General features: G+C 40.4%; 1 protein-coding gene across 6 annotated transcripts in view; it reads right to left on the reverse strand.

Moving 5' to 3' along the window:
* The window catches only part of CD96 (CD96 molecule), a 96666-nt gene extending 77046 nt beyond the window's left edge, over window positions 1–19620 (reverse strand). For 3 of the 6 annotated variants that reach the window (XM_086675493.1, XM_086675492.1, XM_086675488.1), the window contains exons 1-2: window positions 19210–19412; window positions 16652–17005 (exon numbers count right to left, since the gene is read on the reverse strand). In XM_086675493.1, the coding sequence (XP_086531619.1) occupies window positions 16652–17005; window positions 19210–19270 (415 nt within the window). In that variant the 5' untranslated portion in view covers window positions 19271–19412. Of the gene's footprint in view, window positions 1–16651; window positions 17006–19209; window positions 19414–19512 lie in introns of those variants that run through there. The other 3 variants (XM_086675489.1, XM_086675490.1, XM_086675494.1) reach the window with 3 other exon arrangements.
* Window positions 19621–22151: the final 2531 nt, after the last annotated feature.

A 22151-nucleotide genomic window follows, 5' to 3' on the forward strand; every position in this document is an offset into this window, starting at 1 on the left:
TTGTCATTTCCAACACATTGGATTGCGTGTTCTTTCAGTGTGGGGTTTTAGTTTAAACTATTATAATCTATATAGCAAGGATCATCCTTATACTAATAGCTTTCCCCTGACCACTCAGCTTCTTAAAATAAATTCCCAGAAGTATAATTAATGGATCATGGGGTATGAGCACTCTCATTATTATCAACAGCCTATTTTTTTTTAAGTGGGGTATTTCTCAGTTTGGAATGTTATGTCTACCCTTAGAACTCGGTGATATTCCAATCTCTCAGCAATAGTAGCTGTCCTCTTTACTGATAATTCTTTCCTCCTCCCTTCCTAAACTGAAACCTGGCCTTCCCATTAGGGCACAACTTCCTTGTATCATTCTCAAATAGTGGTTGTTTATTTTCTTGTACCCTTATTTCTTCAAGATTAGGAGATGGGATCGCTGCTGTCCTTGTTCTTCATCACTGCTTCCAAACGTTATTCCAACTCCATAATTAAAAAAAAAAAAAAAGCCTGTCCTTTATGGTGAAAACAATTTAGCTATAACACTACTTCCAAATGGATTTATTTGTATACCACCACCAAAATTGCTTGCCAGGATTGCACATCATTACTACTATTTAATTTTATTCTTAAAATTACTATAAATGTTTTTTTTCTGTAATTGTTGTACTTACATAAATTTATTTTAAACAGAGAGTGAACTAGGCACTAATATCTAATTTAGAACTAGGCACTAATACTAATGAAATTCACTTGATATGTTAGTTATATTTTAATGTGCATTACCCAAATATATAAGTATTAAACTTTTGTGAAGTTCATCCAGATTCTGGGAAGTTGGCAATGCAACTGACCTAACTTTTTTAGTATTCCTGAAGCTGCCTATAAAAACAGACAAGGTAACTAGAGTAGCAAACGTAAAAACATACAGGCTGTATCTATAGGGACACCAATTAACAACATATTCCCATTAACAGGTGGGGACAAATCACTGAACCACTGTGGTATCAGCAACTGAGCAGAAAGAAACAGAGGAAAATTGACTGGGCTTCTGATGCCCCTCAGAACTAGGGAATTCCCCTCCAAAAGCAACAGATAATCACTAGAAAGACATGTGGACTAATCTGAGAATAACAGCAGAAATGGAGAAAGGGGCTTGCAGGCATTAGATTACCCATGCCTTCGAGGGAAACAAGGAAATGCTTGTCAGCACCGGGACAGAGGGTGCTTTTCAGACATATCCCTCCACTGAGAAGAATCCCCTGGGAGTAGAATCCAAATTAAACCGGACAGGTCCAATAGGAGAAAGCAAACAGGCAATTTAGATAAAAGTGAGGGATAGGAGGAGAGGAAGTGTATCTCAGAAAGTACAATGGAATATTATTTCCCTTGAAAATAACAGAAGATATGGCTCTAGAGACACTGAACACCCCAGAAAAGCTAGCCTGGCCCACCCTTCCATGGAAAAAATCAGCATGCATTTACACCTTAAGCGTGAGCAATAGGAAAAGGATGGGATAGAATCACAGGTAAAGATACTACAAAAAAAGAGAGAAAAGGGAACAAAAGAACATCCCCACAACAATGACAGCATATAAGACAAAGATAAATTCAAAATAAATAAAAACTATACCTTAATAATTGAAAATGAGATAAAAGAGGTAATAAAAGTGATATGAGCTGTGAAAAATTTTAGCCAGACTGGTAAATGAATCAACTGGAGAGAAGGAAGCATAGCAGAGATAGGTGAGAGAATTCAGGAAAGAGCTGGAAATAACTTATTTTAGAAGTTAAGACCAAACCACAAGAAAAACAAGGACATATTAGCCCAAAAGCTAATGCAGTGAAAGAAAGTTAAAAATTGAATAAAGGGTGAGGCGACTGGGTGGCTCAGTCAGTTAGGCATCCGGCTTCGGCTCAGGTCATGATCTCGTGGTTTGTGAGTTTGACCCCTGCGTTGGGCTCTGTGCTAACAGCTCAGCGCCTGGAACCTGCTTCGGATTCTGTGTCTCCTCTCTCTGACCCTCCCATGCTCATGCTCTTCTCTCTCTGTCTCTCAAACAAACATTAAATTTTTTTTTTTAAATTGAATAAAGGGCAATTTTAAAGTAAATTAATAAATAATACATTTTAAAATAAAAGAAAAAAGATAAGCAAAGAAGATTAAAAGCATGTATAATAGAAGACACTGAGTGACATAAGCAGTAGGCAGACAAAAATACTAAAAAATTATAATTCAAGTATAATCTCTTAAAGCATAATGATTAGAAAATACATATTGAAAGATTATACTGCACAAGTAGGAAAATAGGCTCATAATAGACATTAAGCACATTATTCTAATGGTATTTTTTAAAAGTCAGTTATGGGGAAAGAAAATAGGATTATTATTAGCTTCTGACAGCAACTCTTTATGCCAGAAAATAATGTAGCACCATATTCAATATACTCAAGGAAAGAAAATGTGAGCTAGGGATTTTATATTCAGCAAAATTAGCCTTTTAACATAAAGACTACATAAAACCTGTTGATGCCACGTGTAAGAACTCAGGGAATATTGCTCCCATGATCACTTCCTGCGGATTCTCCAATAGAATACACTTTGGACTCAAGAGGCATTTACATAAAAGCTGGGGTGACTTGAATCTCTGTCTACTTTTAGCACTAAAAACAAATCATTGCTATAAGGAAGAGAGCAGTAATGCATATATATTTTTTAAAACAAAGAAAAGGTAAGTATCAAAAATGGGGCAAGGCTTGGATTGAGGTTCTGGTGGCTGAAAACATGTATAAGACTGAGCATATGTATTAAAACCACCATTTCAGGACCAAAGGAAAACATGCCATTGAGACGCATTTCTTCTTGAAGAAGTGCTAGAAGTTCAGTAAAAATAGCAGGAGTCTTTAGCCTTCTTGCCTGGGGATCCTTCTATCCCCTTGCCCAGCATGGCCAGTGAGAAAGTAATTTTCGCATTTTGGAGTTGGCTACAACAAACAGCAGCTTTTCTTCCAGAAGGGGCAGACTTAAGTTAGGTCTGAGCGTAAAGATCGTACGCTTTGTTAGTTAACAGGCACACACCTGGTAGGAAACAGAGAAAAACTGCAGCTTGGTTAGCTTGGGTTTGCAAATTCCATTTAGGGTGGGTGGTAGCCCAGAGAGACATTTAACATGGAGATTCTGGAAATTAGGGAGTCATAGAAGAGCTGAAAGCAGTTGTCTACCCATCCTGGGCTACCTGGGAAAATGCACAGGTGAGTGAAGAGACTTCAGAGAGCCTACTGGAAAATAAAAGCCAAAGGAGACCCCATTACTATCTGCAACTTTGAATGCACCCTGTAACCACCCCTCTGCCCCTACCCAACATTTATATGTACAAGTGGAAGCCTGGTGGGCTGGAGGAATTTGAGCACAATTTTTGTCAAATTCATTGATGGACCAATCAAAGGACTTTGTCAATGCAAGGCAACTCTGTGGAAACCAAACTAAAGGCATAAGAATTATAATAGAAACTTGAGCAGGGATATCAAGAGGAAACCGATTTTATAATTTAAATATGGATAGTTACCAAAATTAAAAAAAAAAAAACTTAAAAAACTTCACCAGATATGGAGTTCTCCCATTATTATTATTATTACTTTAATGTATAGTTTTCAACAAAAAAGAAGACACACGAAGAAAAAAGAAAAGTGTGATCTCTATTCAGGAAAAAACAGCTGGTTGAAACTGATTCTGAATAGGTAGTACATTGGATTTAACAGACATTAAAGCAGCTCTTATAAGTATGCTCGTAGGATTAAAACAAAATATGATGAAAATGAGTCAATAAATAGGAAATCTTAGTGGAGAAATAGAAAACTACCAAATGAACCAAATAATTATTCTAGAGTTGAAATGTCAATAACAAAAATGATGAAAATTTTACTTGGGATTCTCAACAGCCAATTTGAGATGGCAGAAGAAAGAATCCGTATATTTGAGAGGCACCTGGGTGGCTCAGTTGGTTAAGTGTCCAACTCCTGACCTCAGTTCAGGTCATGATCTCGCAGTTCATGGGTTTGAGCCCCACATCTGGTTCTGCGCTGACAGCATGGAGCCTGCTTGGGATTCTGTCTCCCTCTCTCTTCCCCTCCCTCACTTGCTCTCTATCTCTCAGTATAAATAAAAATAAACATAAAAAAAAATCAGTGTATTTGAATATTGATTAATATCAGTGATCTAATCTGAAGAGCAGAGAGAAGGAGGATTGAAGGAGAACGAGCTTCAGAGCCATAGAGGACAGTAGAAAGTGTCCAATATGTATGCCGCGTGAGTCATAGACAGAGAGATGAAAGAGAGTGGGACAGGACAAATATTTGAAGAAATAATGGCCAAAAACTTCATATTTGACTTAAAAAGTTTCCTCCAAATTATCTACACTTTCAGGAACTTTAAAACTCGAAAAAGGTAAACTCAAAGAGACACCCACCTAGGCATATTATACTCAAACCGCTGGAAGCCAGAAACAAAGAGGAAATTATGCAAGCCGCAATTGAAATCACTAAGAAAAACAAAACAAAACAAAACAAAGCTATCCCATGCAGAGACCAATAAAACAATTAATGGCTCACTTCTCACCAGAAACAAAGGAGATCAGAAGACATATTCAAAATGCTGAAAGAAAAAACAGCCCACTAAGAACGCTACATTCAGTGAAATTATCCTTCGAAATTAAAATGGAAAAAAACAAACAAAAAAACACAAGATTCCTTGCAAGTAGATTGTCTTATGTGAAATTCTAAAGTAAGTTCTTTAGGCTGACAGGAAATGATACCAAACAGTAACTTCACTCCATGATGGAATGAAGACCATAGGAAATGGTAAGTATGTATGTGTGTGGGGGGGGTGGGGGGGGAGAGAGAGAGAGAGAGAGAAAGAGAGAGCATGAGCAGCAGAGGGGCAGAGAGAGACGGAGACACAGAATCCGAAGACAGGCTCCAGGCTCTGAGCTGTCAGCACAAAGCCCGACCTGGGGCTCGAACTCACGAACCACGAGATGGTGACCCAAACCAAAGTCAGACACTCACCTGACCAAGCCACCTAGGAGCCCCAGAACATGAAATTTTTTAAACCATTAATTGTTGCACTGTTCTGTTGGGTTTATCTTCGACAATAATAACAAAAGGAAGAGATAATATTGGAGGAAGTTGCAAAAAGAGAGAAAGCAAGAGAGAAATATAGAAACAGACACAAGAATGACCCTGACATTGAAGTTATCCAACAAGAATATTAAAATAACTCTTTTTAATATATTCAAGAATAAAGAAAAAGATGAAGGAAGTACATGAAAAGATGGGCAATCTCATCAAAGAATTAAAAATCTACTCAAAACAATAACTAAAATATAGTATCAGAAATTAAGAACTAATTTGATTGGGTTGAAAACTTACTGGACATCACGAAAAATAAGATTTTTGAAATGCAATATAGGTCAATAGAAAATTTCTAAACTGCAGAAAGGAAAAACAGAATAAATAGGAAAAAAGCATTAGAGATATATAAAAGTATAAACTTGGGCACATTTTTTTAATACTAGAAACCTAGCATCACAAATTTAAATTTTTTTTTTCAACGTTTATTTATTTTTGGGACAGAGAGAGACAGAGCATGAACGGGGGAGGGGCAGAGAGACACAGAATCGGAAACAGGCTCCAGGCTCTGAGCCATCAGCCCAGAGCCCGACGTGGGGCTCGAACTCACGGACCGCGAGATCGTGACCTGGCTGAAGTCGGACGCTTAACCGACTGCGCCACCCAGGCGCCCCACAAATTTAAATGATAGTAAAAATCCATGCAAGTGTTAGAAGTAACATGAGTGAATTTGTATGTAATATGAGAATGGGGAAACTTTTTCCATAAAAGTAAGAATTAAGCTGATTTGGAAACAATATCACAAGCAAGGAAAGATAGTTGACAAACTCAGAAAATATTTGCAACTTACATCACAAAGGATTAAATAGATTTTATATATGGGACTCTCGTAACAAAAATAAGGATAATAATGGGCTGGAATTCATCAATATGTTTAAATTCATATGAATTCGTAATACTTAACACAGAATACTTCTTGGTCACCATGTAAGAATGCTAGTGAACCAACTCATTTTTAAATCTGATAAATAAAAGGAAAGAATCAAGTATCCTGCATTTCTGATACAATCTGTACATCCAATAAACAGCTGATTCGTGAGCAGAAATTTCTCTATAAGAAGACTTCATCCAGGGGCACCTGGGTGGCTCAGTCGGTTAAGCGGCTGACTTCGGCTCAGGTCATGATCTCACGGTCCGTGGGTTCGAGCCCCACGTCGGGCTCTGTGCTGACAGCCTGGAGCCTGTTTCAGATTCTGTGTCTCCCTCTCTCTCTGACCCTCCCCCGTTCATGCTCTGTCTCTCTCTGTCTCCAAAATAAATAAACGTTAAAAAAAAAAAATTAAAAAAAAAAGATAAAAGAAGACTTCATCCAAAAAATGAAAGAAGGATAGGATTAGAGCATCACTATTTATCAACCCATAATGAATTAATGGATCTAGGCAATACTTATCAGTGGCTGTTAACATCACACAACTAGACATTATGTGCCTCTGATGTAACTGTGCAACATCATCTATAAAGTTTTTGTGCCAAAAACAAAAAATAAAAACACAAATAGTGTGATCAAATCTCTATACCTAACTAGTGAAAGAGGGACATGGAGATACCATGGGACATAAGAGTAAAATCCAGGCTGTGGGTAATTTTACAGGATAAAGAGTCAAATTTACTTAACAAATATATTGGAAAAGAAAAATAAGAAATATACAATAATCTTCAGATTAAAAGACGTTTTTCAAGTGATTCCCAGTACTTTATGTGATTTATGTGAATCCTAATTTAAACAACCAAAATGTAAAAATAACAACTATGAGGCCAACTGGATATTTAATGGTCTTAAGAACTTACTAGTTATTTTTAATTCTGGTAGTGGTATCATGGCTTAATTTTATATATATGTATATATATATATATATTACAACATATATATATTTTAAAGACTCATTCTAAAATAAGATTTTGGGGCACCTGGGTGGCTCAGTTGGTTGAGCATCTGACTCTTGATTCTGGCTCAGGTCATGATCTCACAGTTCTTAGGTTCAAGCCCCACGTCAGGCTCTGCACTGAAAGCATGGAGCCTGCTTGGAATTCTCTTTCTCCCTCTTTCTGTGCCCCTCCCTCTCTCTCCCTCTCTCCAAATAAATAAATAAACATTAAAAAAATAAATAAATACTATACCTTGGATTTTTCTTAATCTGGGAGGTGGCAGTTGCTAAGGGTTTAAATGAAACAAGATTGTCTGTGAGTTAATAATTGTTGAAGTTGCATGTTCAGTACATGGGAACTCATTATACTATTCTATATAATTGTGCATGTTTGAAATTTTCCACAATTAGAAGTTTTAAAATTTTTTGATGAATCATCTGAAATCATCGTGAGTACTGCCAGCTACATATAACACACTTTGAGAAAAACTAATCCCTCTTTCTCCAAATTCACTGCTATTATCGTCTAATTCAGGAAATGTAAAACTGTGGCCTGTGGGCTGAATCTGGTGGCTGTTTTTGTAAATAAAGTTCTACTAGAACACGGCCAGGCCCATTTACTCACGTATTGTCTATAGGTGCTGTCATGCTATGGCAGAGTTGAACAATTCTGACGGGGCTATAGGGACAAAGCCTACAATATTTACTATCTGGTCCTTCAAGCTTGTCAACACCCACTCAAATGTGCCAATCATCATCCATTATTCCTTGAAGATGCTGGTATCTGGATTGCAATACCCTTAGCCAGCCTAACCCCCTATATAATCCTGAGTGGTTTCAGTTACAGTGCCGTTGTCCTATCCGTTACCTGGCGTCTCAGTCCTGCCACTGCTCCCTCCGCTGTCCCTACTCCACTTGTGCCATCCACTCCCCTGATCACATCTGGACCTTCTCTGCCATACATACTTGCTCCACCTACAAACTCACTAAGTCAAACTTACAAACACCCCTGCTAGTCGTTTTGTGCAACTAACTTCATCTCAACTGTTCTCTCTCCTCATTGAGTCTTTTAATGAATTGATCTCTACTTTCTCCCAATCCATCAGCTTTATTTCGTTTCCCTCATTGTTGAGCTAAAATTCTATAGCCCATAATTTCAGCAATATTCTTGCTAATATCCCAAATCCCTTGGTTCGTCTCCCTTCACCACTAATATACAGGAAATCCAACAATAGTGAATTACTACTATCTACTTTTTTTTTTAATGTTTACTTGTTTATTTATTTTAAAAATTTTTTAACGTTAACGTTTACTTATTTTTGAGACAGAGAGAGACAGAGTGCGGGAGGGGCAGAGAGAGAGAGGGAGACACAGAATCGGAAGCAGGCTCCAGGCTCTGAGCTGTCAGCCCCGAGCCCGACACGGGGGTTCAAACTCATGAACCACGAGATCACGACCTGAGCCGAAGTCAGCCGCTTAACCGACTGAGCCACCCGGGCACCCCAGTTACTCATTTATTTTAACAGAGAGAGATAGAGTGCTCACACAAGCAGGGGAGGGGCAGAGAGAGAGAGAGAGAGAGAGAGAATCCTAAGTAGGCTCCATGCTGTTACGACTCAGGGGCTCACACCCATGAACTGCAAGATCATGACCTGAGCTGAAATCAAGAGTCAGATGCTTAACCAACTGAGCCACCCAGGTACCCCTCCCCAACGATCTACTGTTTAATGCCCAGACCCAAGCAGCCAAACACTTGTCTTCACTACAATTTGTTACCATATTCAACTGGATGTTCAACCCTGACCAAAAATCCAAATACATTTACCTTGTGAACTCATTTTCCCTCTGTTCATAGATGGTATTTCAAACTCTCTCCAATCTCTTTCTGAAGCCTCCTCCCTCTCTCTACCTGAAGGTGACTTTGTTTCCTATTTTAGAGAAAATAGACGAGGGCAATGCCCTCCTCAAATGCACTTATCCCAATTTCCTTTCCTGCTGTTACAGTTTTTAAAACCGGTCCCTTTTTCCAATTTCTGGGTAGCTGTAGTACTGCTATTATAAATCCCACTGCCCCTATATTCTCCGAAACCTTAGTTTACTTATTGTACTTGCTCTGTGGTGTATTTAGCTACTCTCTTTCAACTTTGACTGGGCTTTGAAGCTTAGTCAACCATCTTGCATTAATTAAAACCACCACCACTAACGCCACAACGCCAATGACAACCCTCATTTGGGCACGCATGCCCTTCTTCTGATCACTAACAAACTTCTTTTTAATTTTTTTTTTTAATTTTTTTTTCAACGTTTATTTATTTTTGCGACAGAGAGAGACAGAGCATGAATGGGGGAGGGGCAGAGAGAGAGGGAGACACAGAATCGGAAACAGGCTCCAGGCTCTGAGCCATCAGCCCAGAGCCCGACGCGGGGCTCGAACTCACTGACCGCGAGATCGTGACCTGGCTGAAGTCGGACGCTTAACCGACTGCGCCACCCAGGCGCCCCGATCACTAACAAACTTCTTACAAGTTATGTCAACATTTGTTGCCTCCGCCTCTTTGCCTCCTACTCACTCCTCTGCTCCCCACAGCCTGACTTCCATCTCTCTTCCGTGCCACAAAAACAGCTTCCGTTAAGGTGATCAATACCATCCTGTTCCTAAATACGATCCAATAACCACGCTGTCCTCTCAGAAACGTCAGAATTGACAGCTACTCCTTTCATGAAATGTTATCATTCTCGGTTTTTGTGAGCCAACTCCTCTCCTGATTTTACTGCTGCCTCTTCAGCCATTCTTCCGGAACCTTTAAAGATGTATCTTTCTCCATCTCTCGCTGTGGACTCTGCTGAAGGGCCGCATTGCTTTTCTCCCTCGAATTTCTCTGCCTAAATGATTTCTTTCATTCCCCAAACTTCAGTTAGCACACACTCATATGCCTCACCAATTTGTATCTTCAACTTAAACCTCTCTTCTAGAACAGGAATTCTATCTATCTATCTATCTATCTATCTATCTATCTATCATCTATTTCCTCGAGATTTCCTGAATGTGTCAACTTCATGTCTAACTCAACATGTACAAAATCAAACTCAAAGCAATCTCTGCACAATCTGTCTTCTAGTTTTTCCTAACACAGTGAGTAATTCCCCCATTTTTTCTGTTCCACATACTTGAAACAAGAAGCATCTCCTGACATTGCTTTTTATTCCTCATTCCACATGTACCATCCAACACCAAATCCTGTGGGGTGAATATCCTAAACTTACTTCTTTTTTTTTTTAATGTGTTTTTTAAAAAAATGTTTACTTATTTTGAGAGAGAGAGAGCAAGGGGGGCAGGGACAGAGAGGGAGGGAGAGAGAGAGTCCCAAGCAGGCTCCACACTATCAGCACAGAGTCCCACACTGGGCTCAACCTCATGAAAGGGGCTCAACAATATCTGAACTGAGCAGATATCGAGCAAGAATTGGACACTTAACTGACTGAGCCATCCAGGCGCCCCTCCTAAATATACTTCTAATTTGAACATTCCTCCCCATGTACCTCACTGCCACTCTACTCAGTTACTAGCATCTCTCACTTAGATTTCTGCCCTGTCTTTTAACTGATCTACATTATCCTCTGTATCTTTTTTCAATAAATTCTCTATACGTTTGCCACAATTAAAAAAAGAAAATCAAAACCACCATCTGTCAGTTAGTTTCCACAGCTCTTAGGATAAAGATAAAACCTGACTGGACCTCTCAATCTCTCTAGCCTCATCTTCAACTGCTTCCCTTTCAATCCCTATGCTCAAGACATAATACCTTTTAAAATCTCCCACAATTGCGCTATCTCCTTACTACCAGAGTCTTTATACATCCCATTTTCTGTAAAGCTGTGTTCCCCACATTGACCTGGTTAACTATGGCTCAAGCATCACTTCCCCAGGAAACCCTTCTTGATTTTCCTATTATATCCTCTCAAAACACTACTTTCTTACTGCAAGAACACTTCTCACTGTTGCAATTTGACATTTTTTGGCTTATTTGGCTATTTTTTGTCTCTTCCCATTGAACTTCATGATTCCTGATGACAGTCATGTCTGTATTGTATTCCTGGTGCCTAGCACCTCAAGTACACACAATATTTGTTGGGCAAAGATTGAATACAAGAATTTAAGAAGAGTCAGCATTCAAGTTCAAGAACAAACTATGCTATAAAAACAGACACACAGGGGCACCTGGGTGGCTCAGTCGGTTAAGCGTCCGACTCTTGGTTTCGGCACAGGTCATGATCTCAGAGTTTTGTGAGTTTAAGCCCTCCAGTCCAGCTTTGTGCTCACAGCATGGAGCCTGCTTGGGATTCTCTCTCCCTCTCTCCCCGCCCCTCCCCTACTTGTGCTTTCTCTCTCAGAATAAATAAGCAAATTTCAAAGAAACTTTAAGACGGACACATAGATCAATGAAACAGAGACCCTAAAATTAAACTCACATATATTATCAATTAACTTATAATAATATTATTATGAAAAGATCCAAGAACACACAATGGGGAAAGGACAGTCTCCTTAATAAATAATATTGGGAAAGCTGGATAGCTGCAGATAGAAGAAAGAAACTGCACACCTGTCTTAAACCATACATAAAGATCAAATCAAATGGACTAATTACTCGAACATAAGACCCCAAACCATAACACTCCTAGAAGAAGACATAGGGGCAATGGTTTTTTTGGCCTTGGCAATGATTTTTTAGATTGGACACCAAAAGCAAAGGCAAAAAAAGCAAAAATAAACAATGGGACTGCATCAACCTAAAAAGCTTCTTAACAGAAAAGAAAAATATCAATAAAATGAAAAGGCAATGTATGGAATGGGAGAAAATATTTATAAATCACGTTATCTGATAAGGGATTAATACCTAAAATATAAAAAAAAAAAAACTCACACAACTCAACAACAACTAAACAAATAATCCAATTTAAAAATGGCCAGAGAAATTGAATAGACATTTTTCCAAATAAGATATCCAAGTGTCCCAAAGGCAAGGAAAAAATGCCCAACATCATTTTTTCATGTTGGGCATCCCCAAGCATCAGGGAAGTGCCAGTAAAAACCACAATAAGATACCATCTCACACCTGTTAAAATGGCTATTACCAAAAAGATAACAAATATTAGAAAGGATATGCAGAAAAGGGAGCACTTGTACATTGTTGGTGGAAATGTAAAATTTTTGCAGCCACTCTGGAAAACAGTATGGAAGCTCCTCAGAACACTAAAAATAGAACTACCCTATGATCCAGCATTTCCACTTCTGGGTATATTTCTAAAGGAAATAAAATCATTATCTTAAAAAGATATACACATCTTCATGTTCATTGCAGCACTATTTTCAATAGCTAACACATAAAAACAGCCCAAGTGGGTCCTGATGGTTGAATGGATTAAGAAAATATTCTAACGTACAAGGAAATATCATTCATGCATAAAAAAAAAAAAAAAAAAAGAAGGAAATCCTGCCATCTGTGACAACATGGATGGACGTTGAGGGCATTATACTATGCGGACAAAGAAAGACAAGTACTGTATAATTTCATTTATATGTGGAATCTTCAAAAACAGAACAAAATGAACTTATAGATACAGAGGACAGATTGGTGGTTGCTAAAGGCAGGGAGTGGGGGCGAAATAGGTGAAGGTGGTCAAAAGGTACAAACTTCCAGTTATAAGATAAATAAATTCTGGGGGTATAATGTACAGCATGGTGACTACAGTTAATAATAATGTACCATATGTTTGAAACTTGCTAAGAGAGTAAATCTTAAAAGTTCTCATCACGGGAAAAATACATTCGACTGTGTGAGGTGATAGATATTAACTACACTTATTGTGATGATCATTTCACTATACGCATATATAGACAGCTACATAGATCTATCTATCTATATATCAAATCATCATGCCGGGGCACCTGGGTGGCTCAGTCGGTTGAGCGCCTGACTTCCGTTCAGGTCCTGATCTCGCAGTTCGTGGGTTCAAGCCCTGCATCAGGCTCTGTGCTGACAGCTCAGAACCTGGAGCCTGCTTCAGATTCTGTGTCTCCCCCTCTGTCTGTCCCTCCCATGCTCATGCTCTGTCTCTCTCTGTCTCTCAGTAATAAATAAACGGTAAAAAATTTTTTTAAATCATGTCATACACCTGAAACCAATACAATGTCTTATGTCAATTATAGTTCAGTAAAACTGGAAAAAAAAACATCAGAGAACAAATTATGGACAAGGTAGTTAGACTCAGAGTATTAAGATTATATTATCATATATTATATTCTTTTACTGACAACAGAATAGAATATTTTTCTTATTAGATTCTATGTATTTCTTTTCCCACTCCTCCTCCTCCTTCTATTACCACTACTTCTTCTCCTGAAGTAGACTGATGTTTTCAGTCACAACATCAACAGCCCTCTAAGGCTTTTGTAGTGATCTGGAAAATTAAAATCATGTTGCACTTTGATAACAGAGCCCAGCAACTTCACATTTTAAAACACATCAAGCTCATACAATCTCAGGCACTGTGGGTCCAGCTGCATTCAAACTAGGAAACCTGGATTACTACAACCCAGGGCTTAACTCAGAAAACTGCATTTCTTGGAGTAACTTGAAAGCTCACCTTGAAGAAAACCCTTGCAAGTGAAAGTGAAAAAGAAGCAAATGCTGAACGGTTTATTACATTTCTATCCTTGTCCACAGCCTCGGAGCACTAACTCACACCAAGGAACAAAATCTTTTGACAAGAGAACAGAATCCCTTCTCAGCAACCCCCACCCCCCGCCCCCGCCCCGGGAACATAGGGACAGAATTTAGGCATATACTGTTTTGTGAACAGACAGGGCTCAGAATGGCTCAGAGCACAACGGAAAGGAAACAAGAGGTCCCAACTGCCTGTGGTCCCTCAGATTTTCATATTTAGATTCTTACACACCACTTCAATTCACCTTTGTTCACAAGCTTCGTAAGTGTTTTCACGTCGCGTGTGCTTTGCTTACCCAACTAGCTTGCAAACATCTCACAGGGATGTACGAGGGAAATGGCACAAATGGGAGAAGTGAGTGAAGATCAAAGGAATAAAGGGGGAAAAGGTGTGTCATTGGGTGGGGACTTGACAGGGCTTTCGAAAGGCAACGGCTTCATCTGAGTTAAGTGTCTGCCCCTTGGCGCTCTACCAGGCTTACATTTTTGGTCACTCTGTAATGAAGGATGGTTTTTCCTGTTCTGTTTTGCTCTTTTGTATGTTGCCCACTTTGTACTCAATACACAGTAGCAGAACTATTTCTCTAACATGGAGGCCATTTTTCTTTTTCATCTGGTCCAGCTGACCAACAGCAAAGTTATCATCTGGGATACTTCCAACCACAAAGCATGTAGACATGGCTTCTGCCTCTCCTGAGAGTTTCAGTTTTTAGTAGCTGCAAACTTAGTTTCTTTGAATTGCCCTTTATTTCAAGGAATACACTTTCCTTAAAGGCAACACCACTCTCCTTTCTGGATAACATACTACCTCTTCTCCAGTGCTGTCCTCATGATGAGGACATGTCCCCATATGACTTACTTCCTATAGGGTACATCAATCCATTGAGAATCAAGCCAATTCTCAATGGAGTAGACATTAGACCCACAGAGATGCAATAGTACAGTTCACAGATTTAGGCAAAAGGTACAAAATCTTAATCTAAAGCCAAGGTCAATGTGTACTTGGGCTAATGTATGTTCAATGTTCGGCTGGGTTCCAAATTAGACAAATGCAGGAAGAGAGGGAGTAGGACCCATTATAAATAAGAAGTGATAAATAGAGTTCACTCATTATCATTATTACTCTTCTTAATGATGAAAACTACCCTTTACCAAACTCTTCCAGTCTGGCAGGAAGTATGCTAAGTGCTTTACAGATGACCCCATTCAATCATCAAAATAATGGTACCTGTGAAGGAGGTACTATAACCATTCATGTTTCTTCTACAATAGAACAAAAGCTTAGAGACTTGAATAACTTGACAAAGATGATACTTCTAATAAATGACAGAGCCAACATTCAAATCCAGGCTACCTGACTTCAAGGTATGGGCAGGTAGACACTGTTCTACACAGGTCTCCTTGTTTCTCTTCATTCAACTCCACCCCACCCCATCCCCAATTGAACTCAAGTATTTCTTTTTTCCTGGACAACAGCACTGGGAACAGGGCATTGTAAAGTAGTGGCAGAGGAGCTCCACGTCCACAGGTAGACTGTTCTAATACCACCTTATCTCCTGATAAGGAAGAAGAGGAAGTGATGGGGGTAATAAATCCCTCCCTGCTGCCCGTCCTGGGCAGTTCCATGCCTCTTTTAGCACAGCCTTCAGGAGTTAATTTTTGTTGCTTTTTTCTTATATTATCAGGCCACTTTGCCCCTGAGTTAAAAACACTTCATTTCCAGCGCATGTTCCATTTGTTGGCTTTCATTTTCATTCTTTTCCATTAGTATAAATGGAAACCATTTACTATAGGACCAACTAATTTAGGGGTAGGCAATATTATCATCATTTTCCAGATGGGTTCAGAGAATGGACATGACAGTCCCCAGGTGAAATTTATTTCTGGCCAGAAAGGAGCTAGAACTTAAGCTTAGGATTCCTGCCTCCAAACGCAGCCCCCTAAAGCAAGTATGTGTGAATGCTACATGTGCAGCCGCCGCCTTTGTGCCTTTACCTGCCCTATACTAAATATATCATATATCCAAAGCACCTTGCATAGTTTCCCCCACAAACCTCCTCTGCTCCCTTTCCCTTCAGTGAGTGGCAACCTCCCCCCCAGATGTCACCCTAAATTTTTCTCTCTCCCTCACTCATACTGCCCTCACTTTTATGCCCAAAGCACACAATTTGTTGTTTCTATATCTACCCAAACTAACACTCTGTCTCCTCTGGGCCACGAGGACGGTCTCCTAGTTCACTCCCACCTTTCCCTTCTGGCCCACCTTCACCCCATTCTTATACTGAAGCCAGCAAAATCTTTTATGACCCAAGTATAGCCAGGCTATAAATGTCATGCCATCCTTTTGTTGTGAATACTTCAATGTCTTCCTATGGCTCTTAGATAAAAATCAAACCTTTGAAACCTTGCTGACAAGATCTGACACGATCTGGTCCTTGCCATATCTCCCACCTCATCTCTTAACCTCTGCACTGCAGGCCTGCTGGCATTTTCCCATTTCTTTAAACACTATAAAGTCCCTTACACAAGCTGTAAGGGATCACTCAAAAACCTCCACATCCTAAATGGTGTTAATGTCCACTCCTTCCTCAGACTTCAGAGCTCAGGTGTTGTTTCCTGAGGGTCAGTTTCCCTGCCGTTATTACGTGCTCTTTCACAAGACCGTTGTAGTCCTTACCACTTATCACTGTTGCAATTTTACTTTTGTTTGTGGAATTATTTGGTTAATTCCTGTCTTCCTTTCCAAGCAATACCTCTTTCTGCTCAACTTCTGTGAACTTAGCACCACGTTTAGCATGTGGTTGGCTCAGAATACACGCCTGTTGAATGAATGAGAGCTGAGTGAAAGCATGGGATTCTTTCCCTCCCAGTTATGCTTACCATTTGTCTGAATGAGCAGGTTGTAGATTTTAGTCCGAACACCCTCTGGAAACAGAGTAAAGCTACACTCATACTTCCCGGTGAATGAAGAGGACACGTTCTTTAAGTGCAGGGTCCATTTTGACACATTTCTGGGAGTTTTTGTGAAAGTCACCAGTGATTCACAGGGACTGTCATTGGCACAGTGCAAGCCATATTGGGGATGATAAAGAGCAATCAGGTCCAACTTGTCAGTGACCTTGGACCATTGCATCTGTACCAACAAGTCTTTCTTCCATGTTTGGCAGGTCAAGTTGACATCAGAGCCAGGGAAAGCATAGATGTCTTCTTCATTGGATGCTTTTCCCCATACTCCTGAAAAGGGAACATGAGCCATCAGTTTGCGTGATTCATGTGGAATGACTCTTATTTAAAAAGCTTGGTCACTTCGGTGAGGTGAGCAACTGAGGAATTTTTTTCTCTGGTTGCCTTAGGTAGAGGAGAGAGCTTGTGCGTGACCCTGACAGTAAAGCAGAGACTCAATGCAAATGAGGAGGCATTTGATTAAAGACGCTAGGGGAATATTGATCTCTTTGTCTGTTGGTCTGTCCAAAGAATAATTTAAGTTCTGTACCTGCGAATAAAATTAAGCCTATTTAGAACCTGAAGCCCACCAGCAAACATTATGACAGCTATCTTTGCAATGACTCTAATGGGCTGGTTTTGTTTTGTTTTGGTTTTGGTTGGTTTGATGAATCAACAGCTGCATATAACACACAAATAATATTTTCTGAAACTGAAAACATAACTGATACGTGTGTAGCTGTTTTAAAAATGTATGTTCTCCAGGGGTGCCTGGGTGGCTCAGTCGGTTAAGCGTCCGACTTCGGCTCAGGTCATGATCTCACGGTCCGTGAGTTCGAGCCCCGCGTCGGGCTCTCTGCTGACAGCTCAGAGCCTGGAGCCTGTTTCCGATTCTGTGTCTCCCTCTCTCTCTGACCCTCCCCCGTTCATGCTCTGTCTCTCTCTGTCTCAAAAATAAATAAACATTTAAAAAATAAAATAAAATAAAAATAAAAAAATAAAAATAAAAATGTATGTTCTCAAGAGGCTTTTAAATAGACTATTTAATCCTTCTCACATACCAAAGAATGATGTTGTTAACCCTCTACCAAAGACGAAACTGAGGCACAAGATGAGTAAGTGCTTTGCTTAAAGTCACACCTCACAGTAAAAGACCCTGAATTTGGTTGCCTAGAGTCTGTGCTCTTTCTGTAACCTTCATAACCTCCAAACTGCCTCCCAAATTGGTTGAGAAGACTAAGAAATTTGACATTCAATATATGAAGATCAAAAGGACCTTTATTTTCCTGCAGTTGGGGCTCCTGAGGGGAGAAAGAGAGAAAATACCTCAGGGTGTCCACTAAAGATAAACTATGGTCAGGATCATCAATAATCAACACTTTGAAATACTAGACATAAAAGAAGAAGATTCTCTCCCATCAGCTCTCTGACCACATGGTATAAGGCACTTAAAATATGTTAAGCATTGAGCCTTTGACATGCCTTCAATAGTGGAGGCCTCCGTTTTAGCGTTAATGGAACACTGTTACAGGAATGATATACTATTATGACAAGTCCCACTGAAGCTCACAAAGGAAAAAGATAAAAAGATGACAAGCAACGGAGAAGAAACAAGGCTCTCTAAGGTACTTGACAAATGGGAATTATTACACTTTTATGGATTCAAAAGTTTGGGTAGGACAGAGGTTAGTACAGTTTAATGTCGTTCCCTGTAAGCTCTCTTTTGCCTGATAATACGACTCTGATCCTATCCACAGCACTGTATTCCAAAGTCTCCTTTGATTTAGAAATTCTTCTTAGGATCTTCGTTGCGATATCTGTAAAGCACAGTTAATTCTTAAGACACTCAAGCTCACTATAATACTCCCATGCTATGGAATGCAGAACTAATCTTTCCTCGTGTTTGTTTTTTTTTTTTTTTAAATAGGCCCTGAAGACACGGGTTCCCACTGTCATAAGGACCCTCCTTTGTCTTCTGGGTCCTTACCTACACATGCTGCATTAAAATTCAACATGTGTTCAACTCCCAAAGACGTTAGCTATTTGGAGGAGGAATGCTTGTTCCATACAAAAGAAACAGGATCCTTGAGAGAGAGAGAAAGATGAGCGAGGATCTCAGAGCACTGACGGCTTTGTGATTTTTTTTTAGTATTCTGGAGTTGTTCTCACTACCATTTGGAGAGCATTTCATTTCCAAGAAGCACAATTTCCCAGTTACTCCAGAGGTCCTCTTCAGAAGGAAATGGGTGAAAATGTCTCAGAGCAGTGACACAAACTATTCACTCCCTTCTCGTTTTGAGTGTTCGTTAGTAATCATTTCTGGACTCTTAACATCTCTGCGAAAGCTGCCACTCAAATACGTAACTGAAAACCTTAGCAACGATCTGCCTTCAGTGATCAATGTCAGCCGCAGTCGCACGCATTTTAAATGAACAGAGGCCCCACTCACCCCGAAAGCAGCCGATCTGACAAGAAAGGACAAGTGGAAGCCTTACCCCTGACAAAATGTATCTGGATGATGGAACAGACAGCACAATATGTCCATTTTTTCTCCATCGTCTCCTGAAGGCCTCACGCCAGCATCTCCACGATCACAGAAGTCAATTGATGCCTTGAAGCAAACTCCAGCTACCCTCTTTGTGCAGAAAAACCCCAAACCTGCTGCACGCCTGGGTCTGTTTATCACTTGGCAAGACCCCAGGAAATGAAACGTAGACAGGAAAGTAATGTGGTTCAGAGCTAAGTATAACCTTCAACAGAACAATGTTGAAATTGTTCTCTAAAATTTTGTGTATCACCTTCGTTAAAAGACTTCTCAGGATCCAAAGATTCTCTCCTTCAGGATCTCTGCGTCAGTCAAGCTGCTTCTAAAATCCAAACAAAGGAAATCATGCAGAGCGACTCATAATGTGCTTTTTATACATTTCTTTTCAAGAGCACAAAGTCATTTAACAAATGTGAGCTTAGTGTCTTTCATATCCATTTTTCTGCTCAATTGTAAATTGTCACCCCTATTTCAGGAAAACCTTCATTTCCTGGGGGGGGGGGGTGTAAAGGAGGGAGGGTTCCTTTTCTACCCCCATCTGGGCAAGGCTGGAGGTCAGGCAGAGAAGCCTCCCACCCAGCTGGCTGGAGGGCTTTTTTGCTGAGAGCAGAAGAACTTGCCCGTGCCTCAGCCAAAAACCAGAGAGAGCAAGGCGGAAACAATCTGAATCCAATGGCAAAGAATCTCCTATCTCAGCCAGCAACCACGCCTGTGATATCTGCCCAGCTGCCTCCATTTACAGAAGACAGACTGGGGTTCAGGGAAGGGTCCTAGTATATGATGACTTCCCTGCCGGATATGATGCCAGATATTGGTTTTCCAGCTGGAGATAAAATAGGCCTTCCAGACCCAAGAAAACATGCATTAGGCTGAGGACTACAGCATAAGGTTGATGAATGAAGAGTAAAAATGAATAAATATATGTGTTTACATATAACCATATGAACAACTGGTGAAATATTCTGTGACTCTAGTTTTACTAACACAGTAAAGGCATCAGCCAGCAAGCCTGAAGGCAAACAAGAAGGCTGAGCTGTGTTCCTGAGGTGGTTACTCTTTACAGGGAGAGGATACTGGCCAGGTTGTCATCATGTATATTGCCATCGTGTACCGTGACATCATGGTGTACTGATCTACCTTGTATATACCGATCTGTCCCTCTGCAAGGACTTGGGAGTAATATGGATGATGCTAAGATATAAGGCATCACCTCTGCCATTGAGGAGACCAGAATGTAACCGGGGGAACAGAGATGTGCATGTGGTTAAACAAGGGCTACTGTCCCCCCGGATGTCCAGGCTCCCCTCTACACCACCACTGCAAACAGTTGCCATGACGACTGTCATCCGAATTCATCACTACAAAGCTAATGATGTTTCTTGTAAAGGCCAGAGGATGGAGTTACTTATTTCCTAGCCCAGTGCTCCCCAGACCTTTATTCCCACCCCCATCCCCATCTCCACACTTAGTTTCAGGGGTGTGACCTGCAGGGGCGAGGTCAGGTGGTGCTGACAGGGATGTTTTCAGGGAGGCTGCAGACTGCAGAGACTTTGACCGAAAGACAGGACGTATCGCTGCTCTCAGTGCCTTCATGTCCCCCCCTTTACCCCTGCCTTCCTATCTTCCCCTTTACCCCTGGACATTCTTGTAAATAACAGCGATGGACTACAGTGGCAAACATGGGCTAAGAAGATCTGGACCTGCAGGTGGTGTTCCCATTACAAGCCTGGGGAGGGATTTAGGTTATCTCACTCCACCTGTCATATTATCAGGAATGTACCTACATGAAATCAATAAAAATCTAAACTTACTGAATTCTCTAAAAACAATCTGTCCTCTCGAAGCATTTAGTGGTCTCCTGTCTCCTATTGCTTTAAACTAAAACACCTTTTCAGGGAAAAAAAAATCCCTCAAATTCAGAAAAAAGGGAAAAGATCACTTATTTTCCAGAGCTACAGATGGAGTCCTTGCGTCTCACTGGGGTTGGGCTGCCCAAGGCACCCGTGCAGAGGCCACTGGGCAGACTGGCCCTCTCTGGGTGTCGTTCAGACCTAGACACCTCGGTGGCCCAGAGTCTTCTGATTTGACTAGTTTCCTTTGGGATTCACTCAGGCTCTAAGAGAAGAAAAATTTCAGATGCCCACAGAATGTTAATTGAACGGACGTGGTGTCCTAGGGCTGTGAGACCCAAGCAGCAGCCCCTCCATGACAGTGTGCATGCAGCAGGTGGCAGCAGCGCCCCGCACACGGGCGCCGCTCTCCCAGGTGATGGGAACTGCCCCCACTGCGTTTCAATCCCAGTAATATTTTCTAAAGGCCCATGCAGCATGGGGATAGGCGTTCTCTACACTTAAAAATAACTCTTCAGTGGAAGTCATGAAAATCTCTATTATCCTCCCTGCTCGACCAAATCCCAATTGCACAGCGTTTCTCCTGCCTTAGATGATAGTCCGCTGCTTGTGAAGAGAAAACAGAGGCAGTCAGTTCCACATACAAAAAGAAATCTTGAACTTCTTGAACTTCAGAGGCAAATTCAATTATTTACAAAGAGAAGCAGGGGCACGTATTATTTCTGCTAGAGGCAAGCTGTCATTGTGTGTTTTGAGCAAACTTTTTAAATGCTCCATTTAAACGCCCTCAATGAGAAAAGGACATTTTCAGAAATAGGAAGTTGAGCAAAAGGCACACTTACCTCTGTGGTTTGCATAGAGGTTAGCTCAAATATTACTGATGTGTCTTAGATTTTATTCTTAGTTATTATATATAAAAATTAAAATGTAGGCTGTTCTATCTTTGCACATGTTTCTCTCCCAAAATGCTTAGAAAACATGCTGTTTAATGTTTCAAATAATTGAGAAATACTCATTCATTGAGTGCCAACTCTTAAGAGAT

The sequence above is a fragment of the Puma concolor genome, chromosome C2 (assembly GCF_028749965.1).
Source record: "Puma concolor isolate L17-30 chromosome C2, mPumCon1.1.hap2, whole genome shotgun sequence".
NCBI classification, from domain to species: domain Eukaryota; kingdom Metazoa; phylum Chordata; class Mammalia; order Carnivora; family Felidae; genus Puma; species Puma concolor.